Below are 27,762 nucleotides of genomic sequence, written 5' to 3'. Positions count from 1 at the left end.
CGAATGCTCAGAAGAAGCGGGGCAATCTGTTGCTCAGGTGACAAATCTAGGCCAATCTGGCATCCCAAATACCGCACTGCTGTGCCTGGAGGAATCCATCTAAAACCGGGGTCCGGGCTCCGGGCCGGAGTGGGAGCACTAGTCATCCAAAAGGCCATTGTGTTGCGCCAATTGATCAATGCTCCCGAAGCTGCACTAAAAACCTGGAGCGACTGCTCTGCCCGAAGAAGATTGGCCTCTTGGCCATGCAAAAATAAGCCTGTGTCGTCTGCAAACTCAGCATCAAGCAGGTCCTCCCCCCGGACTTGGAGCTGAAGTCCTCTCAAACCGACCTCCTCTGCCGTCAAATACATGCTCATAGCCTCCGCAAAGAAGAGAAAAAGAAAAGCGGCGAGGGGATACCCCTGACGGACTGATCTGGTCAGCTCAAAACTCGGCCCCCGTCCTCTTGCAATCAACACTTGGCTGCGAGCTGTGTAGTACAGAGCCGCCACCCCTCTGATCCATCCTGGCTCAAAGCCCAGGTGAAGCATAGTGCCCTCTAAGAAACCCCAATCAACTCTATCGTATGCCTTCTCAAAATCGAGAAGCATCATGACCAAGTCCTCGCCAAGAAATCTAGCTCGGGCCGTCGCCTCCCAGAAAGTAAAGATGTTGTCAAGGATACTGCGCTCCTTGACAAATCCTGTTTGAGTAGCATGAATCAACTCCCCCAGGCACGGCTGGATCCTCAAACTCAAGGCCTTTGCTAAGACCTTGTAGACAGTATTGAGGATCGTAATAGGCCTCCAATGCCTAATATCATCTGATACTCCCTCCCCCTTGGGGATAAGATAGATCAAGCCCTCTGAAAAGCTCTGCGGCATCACCCCAGTGTCCAAAACATGCTGAAAGCCCCTGCGGAGGCCTGGCCCCAAAAGGTCCCAATAGCGCATAAAAAAGGGCGGCGTCAGTCCGTCCTCCCCTGGGCAACTATGTCGCGGCAGGACCCTCAAGGCCTCGGCAAGCTCAATCTCTGACAGAGGCGCACCTAGAACTGTACGCATACGGTCTGTGACCCTCCTCTGCACATGGGCCCACACAGTCTGTCTGCAAACATCTCGATCCTCAGTGGCAGGCTCCGCTGAAAGCAGGTCTTTATAGAATGCAGTGGCAATGGCTCTGATCTCCCCGAGCTCAGTAGCTACCGATCCATCCGGTCTACCAAGCTGGCGGACTCCTGCTCGCGCATGACGGGGCCCAGTGATCTCAAAAAACTCTCTAGTCACTCTATCGCCAAGCTGCGTCCACTGAGAGGCCTGACGACGATAGTAAAACTCATGTCTCTGCTCCTCTACCTCTCGAACCTCCTGGCGTGCCTGGCTCAGCTGGGACGCCACCCACTCACATGCAGGCTGCTGCTCCTGAAGGCGCTGTAGCGAAGCAAGGCTGCGTCTCAGCCGATGCTCCCGCTCGCGAATCTCTCCCAACCGTGTCAAAGCTGCAGCATGTAGAAAAGAGCTAAGATCGATGAGTCCCTGGGCACAGTGGCCCGCTGCATCCTGGTCAGAGCGCTGACTATCATGCCAGATCCTCTCAATGTCCTCAGCGAGACTGGGATCTGTAAGTACCCTCTCTGGGATCCTCAACTGCAAGCTGGGCTCCCGTGTCCTCTCCTCCAATGTCAAGATAACTGGCGCATGATCTGAAAATGAGGTGCCAGCGAGAATGCCGACGGAGCCCCCTTGCTCCCCTAACCAGTCGCCCACATAAAAGCGATCAATCCGTGATAGATTAGTCCCTCCCTGCCGGCGATCCGACTGGGAGAAACTAAGACTGTCCTGAGACCGGGAGAAAGCCCCATGCTGCCATGCATCAGTGATCCTCAGTGACATGCACAGCCGGTCCCAAGCTGCAAGCTCCGTGCCGTGCACTGTAACATGACTGCCTCCCACCTATCTGCCGGGTCCTCAAGCATGTTGAAGTCTCCCCCGACACACCAATGTGCGGCCTCTGGCAATGCATCCGTAACCTGGGTCCAGAACTTTGCTCTAGCACTAGCATGATTGGGCGCATAGACGTTGAGCACGCCCAATAGCTCATCATGCATCCTCAGAATGACATACTGTGCTCTACCAGGCACAATGATCCCTCGATCCACAATGGCCTGCCGCCATACATCTGCAATGACCATGCATACTCCTCCCTGTCCACCCAAAGGACCAAACCCTGCAGACCAAAAAGTGTCCCATCTACCAGGCATCACCGAACCATATCTCCGGATCCTGCTCTCACCCAAGTGGTGCTCCTGCATCATCAAAATATCAATGCTGCCACCAACCAAGCATCTCTGAAGCTCCTGCCTCAAGCAACCACGATAGCGTATAAAATGTGCTTCGCCAAGGCCCTGTACATTCCATGAGATGATCCTCATGGATGCCCTGCTGAGGTGGATGCTGTCTCAGCCGTACGGCGGGCCTTCGCAAGCGGCTTGGATGGAGAGTAGTCCCCATCCGAGCGGCTGTGAATCTGCCCACCCGGTGTGCTGCAAGAATCCCGGATCAGGCGCCAGTGGTTGTGGCCCATGGCGACTGCCTCCCGCTCTGACAAAGCAACCTCGTGTATACACACATATCCAGGGTCGCGTGCTAAGTCTGCCACTATGCGAACGACCAAATGCCGAATCCCTGAGGTATCCACACTCCCGGGATCCAAGAAAAAATGAGCCAACTCCCAAAGTCGGCCTATCCTATCTGTCACCTCCAGATCGCTCATGTGATGAGAAAACTCAACTTCCTGAGTCTTCAAAGTGCTGAGAGCGAGCTCTAGAGTCCACTCCCGGTCGCAAGGGCCACATAGAGGGAACGAGAAGGCCACCGCTGAGTCTAGTGCCTCCTCCCCGCGGGCCGGAGGTATCACTACATGAACTCGGATGGGTGCTGGCTCATGGGGGCCCTCTGCTCCAAAAAGCCGTGTGAAGGTATAATCAAAAGCCTCCGGTCGCTGTCTAATGCCAAGGCGACTCAGCCGATTGCGGATAGATGAAATCCGTGAAGCCCTAATCGGCATAGGTCTCCTCTGTGATGCTCGAGCGAGGTCAGTGCTCAGCGCTCTCCGGACTGCAGGTGAACGCCAGGGAACTGCCAGGGCCTCCCGGGAAGGTGAGGCGGGCGGAGGGGGAGGAGGGGGAGGCGAGGGGGGTGGAGAGGGAGCCGCTGCCGAAACCGGAGCGGAGGCGGGAGGAGGCGATGGTGGGGGGGGACGGGGGTGGGGGGGGTGAAGGAGGGGGTGCTGGCATCTCCTGGTCCTCAGTCGTCGCCGCGGGGGTCTCCTCCTGGAGGGGAGAAAAGCTGTTCCTCACGGGAACCCAGTGAGGCTGAGACTGTGGCTGCTGCTGCAGCGGTCTCTGGACGTGCTGCTGTGGCTGTCTCCCTCGGTGGCGCCCCTGTCCAGGCTGCCACTCCGAGGCCTCTGTGGCCTGAGCAGGTGTCCCGGAGGCAGCCTGCCGAGCCGAATCTGTGGGCGGGCCATCAGTAGCCTGCTGAGGTGAGGGTCGGGGTCTCCTGCGAGGATAGGCCTTGGCCCAATGGCCGACCTGTCTGCAAATGAAGCACTGATTCGGGAGCCCCGAGAACTCCACTCTCTGATCTATCCATCCCCCCCGTGTCCTAGGTAGCTGAATGACCTTAGGAAGGGAGGAGATGTCAGACATCAACACTCTGACCGAAGGTAGCCCAACTGCTCTGGCCACCACTGAAGCAGCTGAGGGGCCAGTCTCTAGTACCGAGCCCACCAATGCTCCGAGCCTGGGGAGGAGCGGAAGATACTCCCGGCGGAGTCCAGGGAAGCAAACTGTAACATGAAAAAGGCGCTCTCCCTGCTCCGCCGCTGCTGGGTCAAATCCATGCTGCCAAGGTATGAAGAGAGCCCGAGCACCCCTGATGTCAAAGGGACTCATGGCAAGGACCTTGGCAACACTCTGGGCGGCCTCGAACTTGATCTGGTAATGTCCACGGCCCAATAGCTGTACATCCAGGATCTTGCCCACATCTGCAAGAAGGCGGGCCTGAAGAAGATCCCGGATCTCCCCTCTGCTGGGGCGAGTGCCGACTATACGGCAGATGGTGGAATGTGCCTGGAGGCGTTCCACCTCTGCGGCGAGGCTTGCTTCCTCTTCTGGCGAAAGAGAAAGCCTGATGGGGGTATCCTCAGGGGCGGACGAGGGGGCTGCAGAAGAGTCCCTCTGAGGTGGGGCGGGAGGAGCCTCCATCAGAGTCTGAAGCTGTGGCGAAGGCGGAGCGAATGCGATACCTGCAAGAACCGAGCTGCACGCGAAGGGCGGAGAGGGAAGGCGGGAGGATAAAAAAGAAAGAACCCCAGGGGGCGGAAAAAACAACAGCAAGAACGGGGGGGGGTTAAGGCGACGAAGAAACAGGGGGGGGGGGGGGGGGGGGGGCGGGAGCAGCGCGAAAGAAGAGGCGGTGGGGGGGGAGAGGGCTGGCGGAGGGGGGAAGGAGGGGGCGCTGACGAGGGGAGGGGGCGCGAAGGCGAACTGAAGGGGGGGGAGCGAAGGCGAACTGAAGTGGGGGCGCGAAGGCGAACTGAAGGGGGGGGGGGGAGGGGGGCGCTTCAGCGCGAGAGAGGGAGAGAAAGCGAGGAGAAGGGGGGGGCGCGATGGCGAGAAGAGGGGGGGGGGGCGCAAAAGCGCAGGTAGGCGGGGGACAGGGCGCGAGGAAGGGGAGGCGAGGGGCGAGCAGCGCGAGCAGGGGGGTGACGGCGGGAGCTTCAGCGAGCCAAAATCTTGTCCATGGCATATCTCATCATGTCATCTCCTGTTTTTCTGTAGACACCAGGGCCTTTGTTGTGGGTGTGCCCGCCCTAGTAGGTGTTTTCTCATTTTTTCCCACTCTCCGTATTTTTCCCCCATTTTTCCCATTTTTCTGTGGCTTGGATGGTAGTCCTGAGCTGGCAGGAGGCTCTATGAGCTAGCCGACTGTACCTTCAGGTCTACGACCTCAGATTGTACGGGCCGAGAGAGTGCTGCTGGCCGACTGGTGATCATGGCTGGTCGTGGAGGTTCAGGCCTCGTCGGCTGCCCTACAGCAGGCCGACTGCTGCTTGGGGACCATATAAAATGGCCTCACAGCCGTTGCCACATCGTGTATCACTTCGGGATCTTCTTTGTGTATATAGAGCAGAGTTACATGCCTCTCTCTCTCTCCCTCTCTTGTGCTGTTTTTCTGCATTGCATTTGCTCTCGTGTTCCCAGATTTGGTCATCATCTCCGCTGCGCATTCTGACATGTATAGAGCAGAGTTACACGCCTCTATCTCTCCCCCTCTCTTGTGCTGTTTTTCTGCATTGCATTTGCTCTCGTGTTCCCAGATTTGGTCATGATCTCCGCTGCGCATTCTGACATGTCAGAATGCGCAGCGGAAGACTTACGCACGTAGGAGACGCATCACCATCGAGCACCACAAACACCCCCGATGGGCACTGTAGCATCCCTCCATCGGGCTCCCATCTCCCGGTGAGCTGCCCCCCCAAACACCGACCGGAGCAGATGACTATGACAAGGTGCCACTCTAGCCTATATATGGCTCTTCAACTTCCCATGCTTCCACTTATGGGATAATCCAAGGTACCTTCTAGCCATAGATCACATGCTCGAAATCGCCAACCTTCCAACACCCTCCCTTGATTCGAGCTTTGCAAGCCACCGAGGCGTGAGGGGGTCGCCCAGGACCACACGCCTAAGCTGCCCAGGACCACACACGCCCGGGCTCTGATACCATGTCAGAATGTGCAACGGAAGACTAACGCACGTAGGAGACGCATCACCATCGAGCACCACGAACACCCCCAACGGGCACTGCAACATCCCTCCACCGGGCTTCCATCTCCCGGTGAGCTGCCCCCCAAAACACCGACCGGAGCAGATGACTATGACAAGGTGCCACTCTAGCCTATATATGGCTCTTCAACTTCCCATGCTTCCACTTATGGGATAATCCAAGGCACCTTCTAGCCATAGATCACACGCTCGAAATCGCCAACCTTCCAACACCCTCCCTCGATTCGAGCTTCACAGGCCACCGAGGCGCGAGGGGGTTGCCCAGGACCACACACGCCTAAGCCGCCCAAGACCACACACGCCTGGGCTCTGATACCATGTCAGAATGTGCAGCGGAACGCACGTAGGAGACGCATCACCATCGAGCACCACGAACACCCCCAATGGGCACTGCAGCATCCCTCCACCGGGCTCCCATCTCCCGGTGAGCTGCCTCCCAAAACACCGGCCGGAGGAGATGACTATGACAAGGTGCCACTCTAGCCTATATATGGCTCTTCAACTTCCCATGCTTGCACTTATGGGATAATCCAAGGCACCTTCTAGCCATAGATCACACGCTCGAAATTGCCAACCTTCCAACACCCTCCCTCGATTCGAGCTCCGCAAGCCACCGAGGCGCGAGGGGGTCGCCTAGGACCACACGCCCGGGCTCTGATACCATGTCAGAATGCGCAGCGGAAGACTAACGCACGTAGGAGACACATCACCATCGAGCACCACGAACACCCCTAACGGGCGCGTCCCTCCACCGGGCTCCCATCTCCTGGTGAGCTGCCCCCCAAAACACCGGCCGGAGGAGATGACTATGACAAGGTGCCACTCTAGCCTATATATGGCTCTTCAACTTCCCATGCTTCCACTTATGGGATAATCCAAGGCACCTTCTAGCCATAGATCACATGCTTGAAATCGCCAACCTTCCAACACATTGAGGCAGCTCTTCATCAGCGACGAGTTCACCACTTCTGCATTGGCTTCGACAGCCATAGGCATATTATGTGGGGAACACTTCTGCATTGGCTTCGACAGCCATAGGCATATTATGCAGAGAGCACTTTCTTTTGGGAGGATGTGAAATGCATTGATGCTATGGTGAGGCCTATTGTCCACTTGTTGAGGCTTGTAGATGCTATGCAGCCATGCATCAGGAAGGTGTATGAGGCAATGGATAGAATGATAGAGAAGTTGCAAGAGTTAGAGCCCTGATGAGGACAGATACGAGGAGATTCATTCCTTATGTGCGACGAGGTGGAACTCCTATGCCTTTCCTATGCATGCAACTGCATATATGGTGGACCCTGAGTTTCAGGGTAATGGACAGGAGAGTGACAGAGGTGTCAGTGATGGTTGGAGGCGTATCTTGGATCGTCTAGTGCCAGATGGAGCCATTAGGTGCAAAGTCAGAGACCAGCTTGCTGCATACAGGTCCTTTCGTGGTGCTTTTGGTTGTGCTGATGCACAGGAGGATAGGTTGAAGGTTGGGGCTGCTTTGTGGTGGGAAGACTGGTTCAGATGGGTCTGAGCTGCAACACTTGGCTATCCGCATTCTCAGCCAAGCTGTAAGCTCCTCTTGTTTGGAGCAACTTTGGAGTTCTTACAACCATATTGCATCAAAGAAGAGAAACTACCTTGGTGTAGAAAGGCCAATGATCTTGTCTTTGTAAGCGCAAACTTGCGAATGCTTTGCAAGGGTGAGACTGCAAAGGCAGATCCCTTTACTCAGTGGGAGATGGAGCAGGAGGAGGGAAATGAGCAGGTGGAGACACAATAGAGCCCAGAGGATGATGCCACTACCTTTTAGACTGGTCATGTAGGCAGCCATGATCATGACGCCAGTACTTCTCACGTTCCAGCCTCCGATTGAGCATTGCAGGCTCTATGATTTATCATTTAGCTATGTTTCATTGTTTTTACTTTTGAGTCTTGACTCAGCACTTTATGTGCATTGCAGACACTAGTCTTTTGTTATTTGATAGTGATCATCATTCCATGCTTATATATTGGTTTGAACTTTGTCGGTGTACTTAAGTCTAATTAGCGCCTGTTCGGTGTTTGCGCAACGTATTGCACATTTAAAGTGATGCCTTGAATGTTCAAAGTGTAAAAACATAAATGTTATTTTATTTAGTGTGCTTTGTAGTCAATAAATTGCATATTCCATATGCCATCCCTGTCCCCTGCCTTTTGCCGTTCCCCGTCCCCGTCCCCGTTCCCCGTCCCATGTTACTATGCTACAAAGAGCTAGAGGAGATTGATAGATGAGTCTCTTGTACTCTTCATGGCCGCCGAGCTAGAGGTGGTGTACAGGTTCGGTCCATTCTTACTTTTGGCTCCCGAGGCTTTGATCGCCCAGTTGCTACCTATGTTAGATGTGGCTCCACGAGCTGGAGGTCTACCTCCGCAACAGCGGTTAGAGTTGAGGATGCTTCCATTGTGGAGTCTTCTTCGGTAGTTCATGATGATGCTAGGGAGCCCGAATATGATGATGAGGGCAATGTTCTTAGCGATGGGTGTTTTGGTGGGAGCTTTGAGGTGTCCTCCTCTAGTGAGGATATTGAATAGCCTAGTGGCAGCTCTGACATAGATGGTGATATAGGCATTTAGCCTCTATAGTCTAGACTCTACTAGCTACTATCTAGCCATGCCCTTCTCACCTCCAGTACCTAGTAGCTAGGCTTTTAGCCTTTTTGCATTTTTGTACTTGCCCATGCCCACTTTTGCGGCTTTATATATGACTCTTTGACAGTACATTTGTCTGCTTTCATTTTCTATGCAATATTCTATGTTTTGGGTAAGTTGTAACTTCTCAAAGTTTTGTATCTATGTGTATGTGTGTATAACAATATATATTTATATTTTTAAGTATTTTTTAAATGGACCGTACCTCCATCGTATTTTTATTTTCAAAATTTAGTGGTGCGTTCTGGGACTGCGTTTGAACGTACCAGACAAAATCGAACTTTTCGTACTACCTGACAACTATGCTTGCATTCTTACTTCCGTTACATTGTGCAAATCGTCAGGAACCAAGGTGCTAAATATTCGTACCGTACAAAATCGAACTTTTCGTACCTAACAACTAAGCTTACATTCTTACTTCCGCTACATTGTGCAAATCGTCAGGAACCAAGGTGCTAAATATTTGTTATCCGAAGTATAATCTTGTCTGTAAGCTTCTGCATGTTACAATGGTATCAGAGCAAAAATAACAGAAAAAACAGCAAAACAACATTATGAGTTTAGAGGCAATGGATGACGACTTTCTCAAGACTTTATCCAACGAAGAGGTGTGGGAATTTAAGAAGTCAGCTATCCGATTCATCCAGCTTTTAGCAAACGGTGGAGCAAAGCCCGATGATCCTAAATTGGTGCTGGTTGGTTCATGCTAGATGTTGTCGGCCAATAGAACTCTGACAAAATATGCTATTTAGCAACATTAAATGCTGCATTTTTCTCCTTTTCTGCCCCTGAGGCCGACTGTTAGCATACTGGCCGGCCTAATGCTGAAGGGTTTAATGATGGCCGACTGATACTTCCATGCATGTAGTGCTGCCGACTAGCTGCCTATCCCTCCTATGGCTTGGTTATCGCCCTTATGGGCTGGCCTTTGGCTGGCCCATAGACCTATCTACCATGCAACTACATGCTTGCTAATGCGAGTACATGCCCTTTGGCTGGCCCATAGACCTATCTACCATGCAACTACATGCTTGCTAATGCGAGTACATGCTATGGGTAGACTTTTACATGCTCTATCTGATGAATTCTCCAAGTGGGTAAGAGGACTGACACTAGACTTACCTCTATGGCTTGGAGACTGACCTATGCACCTCGTGATTGACTGTCCGTGAAATTGCTTCTTTACAAATGTTGCACTAATGATGATGCCAGTGTGTCACTACTCCAATGAAGGCTGTACGTGACATTCCCTCCTGCTTAGCTTTGGAAACTTTGTGCCTCCATAACTTCCTGCTGGCTTTCTTCTTGATGCGATGTCGTTCCTGACATGGTGGAGGCTTGGGTGTTTTTTCCGGATTGCAATATTACCATCCACCGGATGCTCTCACTTCTTTAGGTAGCCGAGTCGGGTCACCAACCTGATGCTCTCATACCAATGTTGCATGCGCGGAAGCCTTGCTATACTGATCCACAACCCTAAGCTTGATTAAGAACAAGATATTAATTTAAACATAATTAACACAGAGAAGAGAGAAGATAGAGAGAGATTGGTGTCAGGGTTTTCTTGTATTTGATATTGTACAAAAAGGTGGCTGAATGTATGTACATGGCTGAGGCCCTTGGTCAGAGGTTGACCTTTGGCCCTACATGACTCCTATTGATGACTGAGAATGATGGAATGACTGAATTACTGAACTGAATTATGGTTTGATGCTTATATATATGTATGGAGAGCTGGTTGGCCACCTACAGGAGCAGTCGGCCAGGTTTGGACAAGGTACATGTAACTGCAAGCTGTTTCCCTTGGGATATACCAAATCAAGATCCAGGGAGCCCTGGAGATAGTGGAAAATCCGTTTCATTGCTTGCCAATTCTTTGTACATGGGCTGTGCATAAATTTGCTACACTGGGAACCCCAAACTGAATATCCAAGCGTGTGTTGCATAAGTATATGAGGCAGCCAACTGCGTGGCTGTAAACACTCATATCAAAAGGCTCTCCGACATCATACATGCTCAATTTTAGCCCTGGCTCCATTGGAGTAGAGATGGGCTTACAATCTTGAAACCCAAATTTGTGCAGCAGCTTTTGAATGTACTTTGATTGGTGTACATAAATCGCAACGTCCGTTTGCACAAATTGTATGCCCAAATAATAATGCAACAATCCCAAATCTGTCATCTCAAATGACATTTGCAATTCAGCTGTGAATGCTGAAATTTTATCAATGTCATTCCCAGTCAGCAACATGTTATCCACATAAAGAATGAGCATAATCAAAGTGCCATGATCCTCTTTCACATAGAGGGTGCTCTCCGTTGGACTATGGCGAAATCCCTGCATGGTCAAATAAGTATGTATCTTCTCATACCAAGCTCGAGGAGCTTGTTTGAGACCATAAAGTGCTTCTCAAAGCTTGCATACTTTGTTTTCATGACCATGCATCATAAAACCAATGGGCTAATTTACATACACTTCTTCTTGCAAATCCCCATTGAGAAAAGCTGATTTTATGTCCAACTGATGCACTTTCCATCCATGATGGGCAGCCAATGCAACAACACATCTAACTGTGGCCATACGAGAAGTAGGTGTGAAAGTCTCATCATAATCAATGCCTTTTGTTGGGCATATCCTTTGGCCACTAGCTTGGCCGTGTACCTGTCAATGGTACCATTAGACTTTCTTTTCAACTTGTAAACCCACTTTGTGCCAATGGGCTTCTTGCCAGCAGGCAAGTCTACCAAATCCCAAGTGCTGTTTTTATAGATAGAATCCATCTCATTTTTCATGGCTTGCATTCAATGCTCATCCTCATGAGCCTCTTCAAATGAATCTAGCTCATCTGCATCACAAAGTGTACTCATGCAAGTAACATCTGCTTGTTCTCTTGCATTACGTAAACCAGCCCGTGTCCTGCTACCAAGTGGAGCTGAAAGTTTGCTCTCTTGTAAAGTACGGTGTCACAAATCCCTATATTCTAGGGACATGCGGATGCGTGTCAGGCCTAGAAACATGCGGATGCATGTATGTATTATACCTGGGCATGTGTATGGATCATATGAGTGGATGCATATGAGTCCAAGGACATGGCAGGACATTTGTGGACTTTCGGGCGGTGCCCGTGTGGATTCCGGCCATGCACACATGGTGTGTTATGATGGCAGGCGGAATATTTTCAAGTACAAGAATGATGATAGGTGGTTCTCCAAGTTTACATGTGCACAATGCATAAATGATGCATGCCATAACTTTATTTTACTTTGTGTGACATTGTCTTGCTGCCTGGACAACTCTTGTTATTTTGGCTTGTGAAGCCCGAGGGACCGGGGACGCCCGGGCACCTTGTGGACACGTGTGTGCACTCCTGCTTGGGCCTAAAACTGTGGGCTTATGGGTTTTGCAGGTGGCCACACTCAATTTACAGCTTATTTCATTTACTACTAAAGTTTATTGGTTTGCAGGTCCACACTCATTAATAGTGGCCGGACAACTTATAATGCGTTCGCATTTGGTTGGACCAAAATTAATGAAGCCCGGACAGCTTATGGCCATTTCCATTTGGTTGGACCTAAACTTATACAAACAGGACAAATGGAGCACTATGGGCTGGACACCTACCTGGACACCTTATGGGGGACACATGTCAGCCAGTTTGTGCACCCACCAAGCCCCTTAGGTGGCACTGGAGAAAGGCGCCTCCCTCAAGAGGCCTTTTGGGCTGTTTTATTGATAATTCAACACATTGGAGAGCTGATTGAAGCTTTGGGAGTTGCTACAGGGCTGGTTGCTTGCTTCCCGGACTCACACAAGCTTGGATAATGATCCCCACACTCTTCTAAAGGGCTGGTTGGTAAATTTGAGACCTGTATTTTCTGGTTATTGCGAGTTTTGGGCTGGTTACAGGTGTCCAAAGTCAACTTGGACAATACAGGACAGCTCTAGGGACCTCCACAGGGCTGTAGGACCCTTTACAGGTGGATTTCTCGCGATGGAAAGTTGCTGTTTTGGACTGGTTATTGCATAAAACAGGCCGGACAGCAATGGAATATGTGAGCATGGATGTGTCTCAAGGGTTCCTGGTGTAACAGGTGTTTAGGGCAAGCATTGGGAACACTTGCTCGCGGAGAACACAGGTTTCTGGATCAGTTTCTCGCGTGGAAACAGGACCTAAAGATCCATTTACATCCTGTGCAGGGCGGAGTACCTGTGAGGATTGTGATACTCTTGTGCAGGGCGGATGTACCTGTGAAGAGGCTTATGCAGGGATGATGTACCTGTGTGTAGGGCGGATGTACCTACAGATTCTCTTGTTTGAGATGTATTCATACATGATGTATTTGGTAGAATCAGGTGCAGGCTGGTGGTGAATCCCCCGGCACCCGTAAACTTGTACTTGCAGACTCTTTTGGTAATATAACCTAAAGGGGGGGGGTCAGCCTATCATCGGCCCCTTTATGCGGTGTACTGTCATTTTCAGCTTTGTGGTTGTAATGCTCAAGTGTTAAGCGCTCAAAATCTTGTTCACATTTATACGATTCCAATACACGCGTCCGCCTCCCGTTACATTGGTATTTGAGCTCAGTTTTTCCCCTCATTGGAAAACGGTCTGAGGCTTGGAATCATAAGTGGTGACCTGATTTGAGTGTCATGGACAGCCACATTTCTGACAGTGTGGAGAACACACAGGACCGTGAATTTCATGGTACAAGGGATGCAAGAGATGCTGCAGGCAATGATGTCTATGGAGATGCAGGTACTCATGACACTATGCATTCTGATTTGGAATCTTTGAGGCGTCAAGTGCGACGCTATAGGGCTGAAACCGAAGAGCTTAGGTCATTGAAAAATGACCCGGATGTACAAAGGGTGTTGGCTGCGAAGGCAAAGGCTTCGGTCCATGAAGTCACTTTTGAGGCAATTGCAAAGGAAATGGATGTTGAGAAACCCCGAGAGCTTGCACTTGCATACCTAATGGTTAAGGGTGATGTATACACTGAAGCAGATGGTAGTTTGGCTTTCAAGAAGCCACCCCTCATGGCTGCCCATGGTAATGCACATGATGCACAACAAGCAGAAAGAGCACAGCAAGTGCCAAATGCTGAAAGGACAAGAGTCCCTGGTGCTAGGCTTGATGCAGGTCAAGAGAAGAGTAAGGATGAGGGATCCTCTACTCATTCCCGCTTTGCTCCAAGAAGACATGTCCATTCTCGTGTTGAGCTTTCCACTCATTTGGAGAGTGTGGCTCAAGAGAGAACGAAGAGGGATCGTGAATCTTCATCGCGGCATCATCATCATGCAGATGAACAGGATGTACATAGGGATGCATATAGAAGGAAGAAGCCTCGAGAGTTCAAGTCCGGTGACAAGGATGTAAAGTTTGAAAACTTTCAGGGACGGATGGACTCTACCAAAGCACTTGCTTTCATTAGACAGTTTGAGATAGCTTTTTGCAATGAAGACTTTTCGGAAAAGCCTATGCTTAGGCATGTGGGAATGCATCTCAAGGATACGGCAAGTGATTGGTGGCTTGCAAAAATACTTGATGGAAGTGCTGCCCCAACTTGTTCTTCTTTCAAAATTCAGTTTTATGATCAATTCTTACCACCAAACTTTGCAAAGGATGTACGCAAGGAGTGGGACTGGCTGTCCCAAGATGAGGGAGAGTCCGTTGCTTCATACATAGCAAAGTTTTGGAAAGTCCTCCTCAAGGTTACTCCCTTCATGAAGATTGGAGAGGACGAGAAGAAGAGAAAGTTTGAATCGGGGCTCCATCACATCATCCAACAAAGCTTGGGAGTGTACCCAAATAAGACCATACAAGAGCTTATACACTCAGCCATGATTGCGGAGAACTTGCACATAAAAGCACCCACAAATAAGCCATTTGCAGGTCAAAACAAGAGCAAATTCAGGGCTGGTTATGACCAGAAAAAGGGTGGACAGCCACCTAAGAATGCTCCCAAAGATGGCCGAGATGCAAAGGATGACTCCGAAAAGAAGCCGGGGGGTAAACGCCACAATTTTGGGCTCTCAAAACAGCAATTGGAAGAGTACAGGAAGGCTGGAAAATGCTTTAAGTGTGGCAGTAAAGATCATATATATCCTAAATGCCCACAGAATCCTAAGAATGCTGAGCCTAATGTGCAAAAGCCTCTTGTGAATGTTGTACCCGATGTGCAGGGTAATACAGGGCATGAGCCCAAGAGTAGAGTCATATGCAAGGCTTGGGGCAAATTGAAGGATCAGCCCGCTTTGTTTCTTTTTGATGATGCTTCCACAGATAACTTTATATCCGTACAGATGGCTGCCGCCATAGGTCTCAATGTGGAAGACATGGGAATGCAAATGAATGCAGATGCCGCCTTTGAGGGCAAACAGGTTGATGTAACTCCGGTCATTGGTAAGCTCCGTGTACATATACAGGACTACCTCGACTATGAGAGCTTTTTAGTGGCTCCTCTTACAGGTTGTGATGTTTTGTTGGGGATTCCCTGGCATCACCGTTTAGAGCCTATTAAGGCTTACAAAGAGAAGAAAATCAGCTTTGTATATAGAGGCCGTGAGCACTCTATAGATGCTGGTACTACTGGAAGTACCATACCTCTTGTAAGCCATGTACAAATTAATAAGGCAATAAAGAAATCAGCTTGTTCTTACTTGGTTTTTGTACGTGATACCATTGAACATTCTAATGTTGATGTTAGTACATTAGATCAAGACAAGCTTAACTTTTTGAATGAGTTCAAAGATTGTTTTGCGAATGCTTTGCCAGCAAGGTTGCCACCAGAGAGGCCGGAAGATCATTGCATAGATCTAATTCCCGGTAGCTCTCCACCTAATAGGCCACCATACAGGGTGAGTGCTAGTCAACAAGAAGAGATTATGGCACAGGTGAATGAACTTTTGGAAAAGGGTTTGATTCGGCCTAGTTCCTCGCCATATTGCTCGCCGGTACTTCTTGTTCAAAAGAAAGATGGTACTTACAGGATGTGTGTTGATTACCGTGCCCTTAATAAGATAACCATCAAGAATCGGTTTCCGATTCCGCGCATTGATGACATCTTGGACAAGCTTGAAGGTTCGGCATGTTTCAGCCGAATAGACCTCAAGAGTGGGTATCATCAAGTGAGAGTGGCACCTCAAGATGTACACAAGACTGCATTCAGGACAGCCTTTGGTCTTTATGAGTTTTTGGTGGTGCCTTTTGGCCTTACAAATGCACCCGCTACCTTCAACAGGATGATGGACAGGGTGTTCAGAAAGCATAGAAAGTTCACAGGTATATTCTTTGATGATATTATTGTATTCTCAAAGAATGAAGCCCAACATCGTGAGCACCTGGCTATTGTATTTAAAGAGCTTAAGGAAAATCAGCTCTACATAAATGCAAAAAAGAGTGAATTCTTCCTCCCAGAGATTCACTATCTTGGTCACATTGTATCAAAGGATGGTGTGCGCATGGATCCCGCAAAGATACAAACCATGCAAGAATGGCCAGAGCTGAAATCAGTCCATGAAGTGAGGAGCTTCCTTGGTTTATGTGCTTACTACAGGAGGTTTGTCAAGCATTTTGCTTTTATTGCCGCTCCGTTACATGACTTAACGAAGAAGAAAGCAATCTTTAAATGGACACAAGAAGAGAGACATGCCTTTCAAAAGTTGAAGAGTGCAATCATCTCGGGACCGGTACTCATTATTCCGGATTTGCACAAACCTTTTGTTGTGGAATGTGATGCAAGTGGGGACTGCATAGGGGCTGTTTTGAACCAAGAAGGACATGCCATTGCCTATGAGAGCAGACGCTTGCAACATGCAGAGCTTCACTTACAGGTTTATGAGAAGGAGTTGTTGGCTGTAATTCATGCCCTTACTATTTGGAAACACTATCTTTTAGGGGCTGATTTTATGGTTAAAACTGATCATCAAAGTTTGAGATACTTTTTGACTCAAAGTAAGCTCTCAGAGAAGCATATGAGATGGGCAAATTTCCTCTCAATGTTTCATTTTCAGATTTTACACACTCCAGGGAAAAAGAATGTGGTGGCGGATGCCTTATCTAGACGACCACAGGTTCATGCTATTACAGTTGCATACCATGAGGACTTATCGGATATGCGTAATACTTATCATTTGGATGAGGATTTTGCACATGTATGGGCTGATTTGCAAGAGGGTATTGCTGTCCCGTCTTATGTCATAAGAGATGGATATCTCATGATGCAAAATCGTATGTGTGTGGTAAAGAACCTTCGCCATAAGGTTATGGATGAGTGCCATGCTCCTCCATATGCAGGTCATAGAGGCATTTTGGCCACAGCACAAGCTTTGGAGAGGTATTTCTTTTGGCCACATATTCGCAAGGATATTGAAGCATATGTACGTGAATGCATGGTATGTCAAAAGGTCAAATTTGACAGACATAAAGCACCTGGATTGCTTCAACCTTTGCCTATACCAAATGAACCATGGGAAAGCATTGCTATGGATTTCATTATGGATTTGCCAAGGACGCCACAGGGAAATGATGCTATTTGGACCATTATTGACAGGTTTAGCAAGCAGGCACATTTCATTCCCGTGCGCAAGACAATAAAGCCAGATCATATGGCTAGGATGTTTTTGACACAGATATTCAAACACCATGGCATGCCTAAATCTATTGTGGGGGATAGAGATCCTAGAACCACAAGCTTATTTTGGCGCGCATTGTTTGACAATATGGGTACAAAGCTGAACGTCTCATCAGCTTACCATCCACAGACAGATGGGCAAAGTGAAATAGCAAATTCAGCCGTCCTCGACTTGCTGAAATCTTATGTATCCGACCACAAATCGGATTGGGAGAAGTATTTACCACTTGTGGAATTTGCCTACAACAACACGGTACATACTTCTACGGGCAAGGCGCCCTTTGAGATTATCTATGGCAAGGTGGTACTACCACCCATCCTTCGTACAAAGGATGAGATTTTTGCAGCAGATGAGTATGTCAGAGACTTGGATACTGCATTTGCACAGGTACGGACAGCCATAGAGAGGTCTCAAACCAAGAATAAAAAGGCAGCTGATAAGCATAGAAGGGATGTACAATTCAAACAAGGTGATTGGGTCTTGCTGAAATTTGAAAAGGCACGCCTTCGGAAGAGGCCAGGAAAAGAGGGAAAGTATCCTAAACTTTTCAACAGGTACTATGGACCTTTTCAGATCTTGGAGAAGATCAATGATGTTGCATTTCGGCTTGTACTCCCAGATCATTGGAACATGCATAATGCTTTTCATGTGAGCCTATTGAGGCCTTATGTGGGACCGACACCGTTTGAGCCGGTTTTGGAAGACCCACCCGAGGTGGATGAGCTGGAAGAGATTCTTCAACCTGAACAGATTGTTTTTCACAAGGAACGAAAGCTTGCGGGAGGCAAACTTGTTCGTAGGTACCTTGTGAAGTTCAAGAATTATTCAGCTTTGGATGCGAAATGGATGGATGAGGCCTACTTCGAGGATTACCCAGATCTTTTGAAGGCCTATCTGGAGGCTTTTCAGTTGCGGTCAACTGATTAGAAGCCGGGGGGATGTCACAAATCCCTATATTCTAGGGACATGCGGATGCGTGTCAGGCCTAGAAACATGCGGATGCATGTATGTATTATACCTGGGCATGTGTATGGATCATATGAGTGGATGCATATGAGTCCAAGGACATGGCAGGACATTTGTGGACTTTCGGGCGGTGCCCGTGTGGATTCCGGCCATGCACACATGGTGTGTTATGATGGCAGGCGGAATATTTTCAAGTACAAGAATGATGATAGGTGGTTCTCCAAGTTTACATGTGCACAATGCATAAATGATGCATGCCATAACTTTATTTTACTTTGTGTGACATTGTCTTGCTGCCTGGACAATGCTTGTTATTTTGGCTTGTGAAGCCCGAGGGACCAGGGACGCCCGGGCACCTTGTGGACATGTGTGTGCACTCCTGCTTGGGCCTAAAACTGTGGGCTTATGGGTTTTGCAGGTGGTAAGTGCGTCCACACTCAATTTACAGCTTATTTCATTTACTACTAAAGTTTATTGGTTTGCAGGTCCACTCTCATTAATAGTGGCCGGACAACTTATAATGCGTTCGCATTTGGTTGGACCAAAATTAATGAAGCCCGGACAGCTTATGGCCATTTCCCATTTGGTTGGACCTAAACTTATACAAACAGGACAAATGGAGCACTATGGACTGGACACCTACCTGGACACCTTATGGGGGACACATGTCAGCCAGTTTGTGCACCCACCAAGCCCCTTAGGTGGCACTGGAGAAAGGCGCCTCCCTCAAGAGGCCTTTTGGGCTGTTTTATTGATAATTCAACACATTGGAGAGCTGATTGAAGCTTTGGGAGTTGCTACAGGGCTGGTTGCTTGCTTCCCGGACTCACACAAGCTTGGATAATGATCCCCACACTCTTCTAAAGGGCTGGTTGGTAAATTTGAGACCTGTATTTTCTGGTTATTGCGAGTTTTGGGCTGGTTACAGGTGTCCAAAGTCAACTTGGACAATACAGGACAGCTCTAGGGACCTCCACAGGGCTGTAGGACCCTTTACAGGTGGATTTCTCGCGATGGAAAGTTGCTGTTTTGGACTGGTTATTGCATAAAACAGGCCGGACAGCAATGGAATATGTGAGCATGGATGTGTCTCAAGGGTTCCTGGTGTAACAGGTGTTTAGGGCAAGCATTGGGAACACTTGCTCGCGGAGAACACAGGTTTCTGGATCAGTTTCTCGCGTGGAAACAGGACCTAAAGATCCATTTACATCCTGTGCAGGGCGGAGTACCTGTGAGGATTGTGATACTCTTGTGCAGGGCGGATGTACTTGTGAAGAGGCTTATGCAGGGCGGATGTACCTGTGTGTAGGGCGGATGTACCTACAGATTCTCTTGTTTGAGATGTATTCATACATGATGTATTTGGTAGAATCAGGTGTAGGCTGGTGGTGAATCCCCAGGCACCCGTAAACTTGTACTTGCAGACTCTTTTGGTAATATAACCTAAAGGGGGGGGGTCAGCCTATCATCGGCCCCTTTATGCGGTGTACTGTCATTTTCAGCTTTGTGGTTGTAATGCTCAAGTGTTAAGCGCTCAAAATCTTGTTCACATTTATACGATTCCAATACACGCGTCCGCCTCCCGTTACATACGGAGCAGCCAACGAGGCACAACTCTAGCCTCTTCCTTTGCTGTCCGCTATTGCTGTACTGCTTCGTCTACATTTTGAGGTGTAATGAGCTCATTCATGGGCTGATTTTGAGTACCCAAATGCTGTCCATTAGGCAAAGTTGATGGCTGATCTGTTGAGCCATCAATTCCCAATGGGAGAAGTCCTTCAAACATGTTATGTGGGCCTGAAGGTGGCTGTCCAAGAAATTCAGCCAATGGTTGGTCTGAATTTTCAGTAAATACCACCTCTCTTCTGTCTAAAATCCTTTGTGTGGAAGGATTAAAGAGATGGTAGCCTTTACTGCTACTGCTATAACCCACAAATATGCACTTCGCTACTTTGTCATCAAGCTTGCCTCTCAACTGCTGAGGTACATGTGCATATGCTATAGATCCAAAAACTCTAAAGTGATCAAATTTAGGTTTCCTTTCGTACAAGGCCTCATATGGTGTTATGGTTTTCAACGCTTTGGTAGGGCATCTATTCAACACGTGTAGCACACATTATTGCCTCCATCCAAAATTTGTTAGGCAAGCCTTTGCCTTTAACCATGCATCTAGCCATTTCCATCAAAGACTTGTTCTTTCTCTTAGCAACACCATTTTGCTGAGGAGAATATGGCATCATGCATTGATGCTCTATGCCTTTTTCTGCCATAAATTTGAAAGCAATGGACATGTATTCCCCCTCTCAATGTGTATGGAGGGTCTGCGCTTTGCAACCTGTTTGATTTTCAGCTTGTGACAAAATGCTGAAAACATGCAAATACATCAGATTTTGCCTTCAAGGGATACACCCAAGCAAATCTGGAGTAGCCATTGATAAAGGTTACAAAGTATAGGTGCTTTCCAATAGATGGTGTCCGCATAGGACCACACACATCATTGTGTACGAGCTGTAATTTTCGGACAGCCCTTGTTGATCCATCTTTTGGGAATGCATTTCTGTGCATCTTACCCAATATGCACCCTTCACATACATGTTTTGGTGGTAGTTCTACATGAGGCATATCCTGTACCATTTTATGTCTTTGCAATAGCATCAAACTGTCATAATTCACATGCCCAAACTTGGCATGCAACAATTCTACCTCGTGCATGGTAGGTGTAAGAGTGGTAACCACATGAGCATCATGCTCTCTCCTGTCAAACTTGTCAAGCTAATATAACCCATGTACAATGTGCCGGAAGTGACCAATGCATAGCCACCTTCATGGTCTTTCATTGTGCATCTATCGTCCTCAAAGTTCACTGCATATCCACTTTTAGCAAAAGAGGAGACCGACAACAAGTTCTTCTTAATCCTTGGCACATACAATACATCTGGAAGACATAATTGTGCACCATCTGCTGTTGTGAGGATCACCTCACCAACACCCTGAATTGGATAAGAAGAATTGTTTGCACATGTTACCCGTTTGCCTTCAGGGATAGCCATAAGCTTCTTAAATAAATCCCTCCGTGAGATAATGTGTTTAGAAGCACCACTATCAAAGTACCTGGTGTCGTGTCTTTCACTGACACTGAGAGACATATGCTCCAATGATGCATTATAACTGCAAGTAAGGAAAGTCCACGCATCTTGCACAAGATTTACTGATGCATCATCTTCCCCTGCAGGCGACGAAGAAGAATCTACAGTCATGTTGCTTTTCTTTTTCTTCTCTTTTGCAAGACTCTTTCTGCACTCATTCAAGTAATGACTTGGCTTCTTGTAGTCGTGACATTTGCCCTTTTTCTTGGGCATGCCTGCATCATTTTTAGCCTTTTGTGAAGGCTGTCTCCTGAATCAGTCTTTGGCTGAAAACTGTGTTTGGCTTTTCCCTTGCCCTTGTCTTGGGCAGCAAAAGCCCCATCACTGCCACGCATGCTGGAAGATTTGTTCTTCCAATTTTGCTCCTCCTGTGGTAACAAACCAACTAACTCTTCAAACAAGATTGGTTCCGAGTTTCCCCGCATAGAGATGTGTTGAAGTTCAAGTAGGTTTCTGGCAAAGATGATGGTGTCCTGGAAACCAGCTCCTTATCGGAAATGACCTCATCAATATTGAGCAGTTGCTCTTGAAGATCGTGGATCTTTGTAAGATGATGAGCCCTACTATCACCTTCATTCATGTCCAAGTTCACAAGCACTTTCTTGAGAAATGCAAGCCTGGCCTCATTCTTTGCCTAATACATGGTTTCAAGTACATCCCAAGCTCGCCGTGAGGTCTTGCAAGACCGAATATGCGGTATGATTGATCGCTTTACTGACAAAGCAATTAAAGCCATCGCTTGGGCATCACGAGTATCCTATCTCTTCTGCTCCTGTGAGGGAGGAGTAGGTATTGTAGCTTGTTGAGCACCATGGCCAGGCGTGTTAGGTGCTATGTTAACAGGGCGTACATCTTCACCTGACACATAATCCCATAATCCTTTGGCCACAAGTAGATTTCGGACCATGAAACTCCATAAGGGAGTAATTACTGCCATCCAATTTGTCCTCTTGGGACAAAACCCTGAATATATCGGTCGTATTTCTAGCCATGTGCTAAAATCTCTTGCAAGAGAGATGCAAACACGTGCAACCAAATATGCTATAAAAAGCATGTGTAGGCAAAATCCCAAACGCACCGGAGTGCAATGCTAGGCAACCACAAAGTCTTGTGCAAATATTTTGCCCCGAATACAAGGCTGCAGATAAGCAATGCTGAAAATCCCCAAATTTCTGAGCTCCAATGGGCCGATTTATGTGTCAATTGCACATAATTTACAAAAGGCCCCCCCCCGCCCCCCCCCCCCCCTCCCCCCCCCCAAAAAAAAAAATCTGTGTACCAATGAGCTTTAATTGTGCAATTAAGCTCTAATTTTAAAAAAGCCCCAAAAAATTGTCCCCTGTAATTGCAATTGTGCAATTAAGCTCAAATTTTGACAAATTCCCAAATTTTCTCTGTGTCCTGCACCCCAATGCTGCCTTGCATTGCTGCTTGTACTTGATTTTTGCAATGAAGCAATAAATTCACAAAATCCCCATGAACTGGAGCAAAAATCGATTACCTATGTAGTTGGAACCCTAAATTTACGGGAAGGGCATTGTACAAGCTAATATGCACTTAGTTGCAAGCGGTGGATTGAAGAAGGGCAGCTGCAGACGGTGACCTTGGTGGCGGACGCCTTGGACATGGGCTTGCGCGCCCGTGTTGCCAATAGGAGGCGGTTCTGATGGCGAGCAGGCATTGTTGCAGACGGCGATGGGACAGTGGAAGGCGAAGGCACATGTGATGGCAACGGGACGGTTGGGAAGCGCAGGTGACGTGCAAATGGCACCGGAGAGTGCGTTGACGGACAGTTGGTACTGGACGGCGGTGATAGGGCGCAACGGATCTGGAGCATGGGTCCCGGATGGCGTTGTCGATGGAGTTGGAGAGCTGGCCCAAAAATCTCCACAATTTTGTCAATTGCCACGTAATTCGTAAGTGCGGCCGAGCGCCACCCGTGGGCGGGGCGGTGGTGGAGCCCTCCCCACTAGTGCCACCCAAACTGGTGGCGGAAATGGGCGGACGGAGCACAGGAGGTAGGTGACGACAGACAGAAATCCATAGGCGGTGGATAGAAAACAGTAGTTGACAGACGCAAAACCTGCAGTCGACAGAAGCGTTGCGGGCGACGGAACTCCACGAGCAGGTAGCAGAAGGGGGAACTCTGCTCTGATACTATTGTTAGGTTAGGGTTTCATAGAAAACAGGGACACACACAGAGAAGTACACAGCAACAAGCACTCTCAAGAGAGTGAGAGATAGTGATTGATGCTCAAAGAAGATAGAATATAAAAGTGTGGAGCTTGGGGGTTGACTCTACAATATCAAAATGCAATAAATGAGTGGTGTCCTTTCACACCTAATATCCAAGGGGAAAAACCCAAAGGGAGAAAAGTGCCCTTGGTTAGCCCATGTTCATGTGGCACTACTCATAGCATATATGCCAATAATGCGGTTATACTACTACGAATCTCCCATCTCTGGCAAGAACCTGGGGTCCAACGACCAGTAGGCGGAGCTAGAATCGGCACAGTGGAGATACGAAGGTGAGAGACTTGAAGGGTAGTCCCCCACCTTCCTCCTCATACGACATGATGATCATGGCCTCAGTGACCCAAGCAACAATGCCCACGTAACAATACGGGTGGGAGCCCGATCCATAGGAGGCTATTCACAGAGCTCATCCTAAAGGGCAACAAGATAAAGAGTTAGGCTAGAACTGGATCACGAGCACGGGTTGCTGTTTTTGGCAAGGGAATTACTAGTGGTGGACAAGGGGTGCTGTCGGCCAACGCATGATTGAGAAGAGGACCTGTCAGCTGCAGCAAGAACACATGGTTTTGTCCAGGGCCTGGCTGACTAGCAGTCGACCAGTCCACTAGTTTGTTCCAAGGGCAAAGATGCTCATCGTTTTTATTCATTCAATCCTTCTTGGATTGGATCACTAGACTAGGACTTAGATTAGGTATTTTACTACCTTTTCAAGGCAGCCCTTGAAGGGCTGCAAGATTGTAAATCCTTTTTGGACCATATGAATATACTGAATACTCAGCTATCTCTCTCTCTCTCTTCTCTATCTTCTGCTTGCGTTTTGTATCAGCATGTTCCAAGATGGTATTTAGGGCTGAAAGAAGACTCCCAGAGCTTCCGCATGTGACTAAAAATGCGTAGGATCCTCTGCTAGACTTGTTGGGCCTTTGGGCAATCCCAAAGACAGTGACTCTGAGACTCTTGGGGATGGCCACACCTCTGACATAATGTTGGTCTGTCCCCAATGGCCAACCAAGTGCCAACTGCTAAGCTCCTATGTGCCAGCTGGGTGTGGAGAGCTTTCTACTACTAATCGGCAGCTTTTCAGCGTTTATTGTCCAAAGGACCTGGCCGACCAAGACACTTCATGTACCATGGCCTATAAAAAGGCAAGGCTTAGGTCAGTCCATTCATCTCCCCCCTAGTGGAGATTGGTCATAGGTTAGGCTTTTTGTTATCCTTTTGGGAAGGCCAAAGGGCACAGATAATATACCTTTTCGTACTATATGAATATACTGAATATACAGCCCTCTCTCTCTCTCTCTCTCTCTCTCTCTCTCTCTCTCTATGTTGATTGTTCTTACACATCAAGAGTTCATATGCAGTGCTGAGGGCTCAAAGAAGACTACCTAGGGCTTCCACATGTCACACAATGGGTGTCTATAGGCTGCCCACAGCCTTGCCAATGCTTCCATTAAACTTTTATGGCGATGCTAGTGGCTTTGGATGGAAAAAGGATTTTGCATAGGTAGACTCTAAAATTCCTAAACGATCTGACTGGTATTCCAGGTACGAGACCATGGGTCCAATAAGTGCCTACTACCTAGAACCCTGTACAACATTATAGCTTGCAAGTGGGTTTCATATGACTCAGGACTTGCATGTGACTCAGCTGGATCCTAGACCTAGATGGTGCCTAGCGGACTGTCCCTGGACAAGGGCTCACAACATGCGCAGTGCCCATCAAAATGGCGTCCTAAGTGTATTGGCAAAGCAGAATGTGCACATGGCACCATAGTACAGCAGGTGTGCACATGACAGAAACAATCGTAGACTGCCAGAGGGCCTGCTTTTTAGGTAATTCCCAGCAGGGCTGTCTTAGAGTTGACATCTCCGATGTCACACATATGCCTTCCCATGCCTCTGCTGCCATATAATTGTAAAAGCATAATTTTTGGTTCCTTTTTGCATCTGCAACGTGGCATCATCTTTGCCTCAATGGGCATTTGCTTGGCAACACATCAACTGTGTTAAATGTTTATTTTACCTTGTTACATTGCATTGATGGTTTTATGGCTAACACGTCTATCTTTTCCTAGGCAATAGAATAATGGCTGGATAGTTGAAGCCGGTGTTTTAGGTACGTTTCTATGTGGTGCATATTAAGCAGTTAACATGCCCATAGTTATCACTCAGCTTGAATGAAGTGCAAGTTGTCAAAGATTTCACAGTTGAGGCCAAAGCATGTCAAGGCCTTTGGCTCTATGCTTGGTGCTTTTGGTCTTGATACTCACATCACAATCTGAATGGAAGCAACAACCTAAGAATGAGGTGGAGCTCACAACTGCAGTCACCAAGCAACATGAAGTATCTACTAAGCGAGAACTCGTCAAGGAGCAAGTATGTATCACCCATCTCTAAGCCACACCTTTACATTAGCTAAGATTGGATGTGACATTATGATTTTGCTCTCGTGTTGCATTAGCTTTATTTGATGACTAAAGGTTTTAAGTGGACCTGCAACCTTTGGCATTCTCTATGTGATTTATCTATCTTATTTTCAGATAATTTTGTCTCAAGAGAAGAGAATCTATGTTTTGAGTGAGTTGGTGAAAAATCTGCAGCAGCAGCTAGCGCAGTGCCAAGAGAGCAATGCTGAAAATACAACAGAAATAGCAGCTGATCCGAACATTGAAGTCGTGAAACTAGGGGAAGAGGTCTAGAACTCATAATATATATAAATGTTGAGGCATGCACACAAGCGCACTAGAACTCATAATATATATAAATGTTGAGGCACGCACACAAGCTTTGAATCATAAGGTTGCTTTTATCTTTGGCTACTTGTAAAGCAGACTTTCGTGTCGGTTGTTTCGTTCTGAAAAGATGGGCCTTGAAGGGCGGACTGGGGACGGAATTATGTGAAATGAACCTCTGTAGAGAGGGACATTTCTGGAGTGCCACAATGGCTAGCTGATATTCCGGGTCGAAGATCTATACATGGTGCTTTTCCAATGAACGGAATGAGATTCTGCACTCCTATGGAGTGAATGGATGTATACCTGGAGTATTACAAGTGGCTAGCCAATATATGCCTGATTTATCAGGCTAAATGCACAGGTTTGGTGAAACGCATTTTTGTATGGCGATTTGGAGTTCAGTAAATAAAAGGATGAGTTGTTAACTCACATAGTCTAGGTTGTTCTCATGTAGTCTGGGAGTGCGTCTTGTTTTTCTTGTCATCCTCATGCATACGATGTCAATGCTTTTGAAACAATTGTGAATCTTCAAATTCCTTATTTCTCCAAATACTCAGTGGCCTAGCTTTGTGGCAGTGTTCTCTTTCCTAGTACAGCTTATGATCATATTTTGAAGTAATAGATCCACTAATTCTTAAGCTAGAGCTACTAAAAGGTGTTTTTGCCATTGAGCATGAGGTCTCACTTCCAAAGAGATGGGCAGGTGTAGTACTTGTCATTGAGGACGAGGTCTCACTTTTGATGAAATGATGGGTAGTCATTTAAACTAGAGGCACATCATAAGACCTGTTCAGGAATGTTTCCTTCAGATATAATGTGACAAGTTGAAGGTCCTTTTTTTGTGTCCTTACAATCTACTCTACGATCATGAACAGTGTTGCTATACATTTTTCTATTCATATTACATCAGAAAAAAAAATGCAGGCGATTCTCTAGAAAATGCCTTAGGAAGGGGTTCAATGTTACAGGTTCAAATGTTTTGAATAATCAACATAGGAAATCCAAATCATGTCCCCAAAAATATCAACTCTTGCTTATTGATACATGCACACCTAACTTATATCCACATAAACACAAAAATGTATAATATATCGCATACTAGGAAAACTATTCTCAAAGATTTGTACAAGGATTAGCATTGTAAATAAATATTGTTTTTTCCTTGTGTGATTCCAAGTTATGTTGGTACACTAGGGAGTGGGGCTTGCCTTGTAGGGAAATTAACTAGGGTTTGCCGTTTTTTCTTATTTTAGGAACCCGTGTTCCTTTTTGTAGAAACATATATTTGCTATGGTTTCTCCTTGTTGTTAGGCCTTTCCTTTATGTAGTTGCAAAAATGCTAGGATATCAGTGAACCCATGATTTTGTTGCAAAAAGTCATAGGGTTGTATAACACTCCAAAAATCATAGAAAATGTAGTTGAGAGCTACCTATATTAATATCACAAGGCCATACAGGGACTCTATACAGGCCACATGGTGCTTCAAACTAGCAAAAGTGCATCAATTT

General features: G+C 47.6%; 1 protein-coding gene across 3 annotated transcripts in view; it reads left to right on the top strand.

The window, feature by feature from the left end:
* Positions 1-26,682, top strand: part of LOC147626956 (uncharacterized) — a 56,565-nt gene extending 29,883 nt beyond the window's left edge. For all 3 annotated transcript variants that reach the window (XM_086815518.1, XM_086815519.1, XM_086815520.1), the window contains 2 exons: positions 25,594-25,894; positions 26,059-26,682. In XM_086815518.1, coding sequence (XP_086671644.1) covers positions 25,739-25,894; positions 26,059-26,217 — 315 coding nt within the window. In that variant the 5' untranslated portion in view covers positions 25,594-25,738 and the 3' untranslated portion in view covers positions 26,218-26,682. The remainder of the gene's footprint in view (positions 1-25,593; positions 25,895-26,058) is intronic.
* Positions 26,683-27,762: the final 1,080 nt, after the last annotated feature.

This window comes from Cibotium barometz, chromosome 21, assembly GCF_041138505.1.
Source record: "Cibotium barometz isolate CiBa-2024 chromosome 21, ASM4113850v1, whole genome shotgun sequence".
Taxonomy (NCBI): Eukaryota; Viridiplantae; Streptophyta; class Polypodiopsida; order Cyatheales; family Cibotiaceae; genus Cibotium; species Cibotium barometz.
This window is presented reverse-complemented; position numbering and strand designations above follow the sequence as displayed.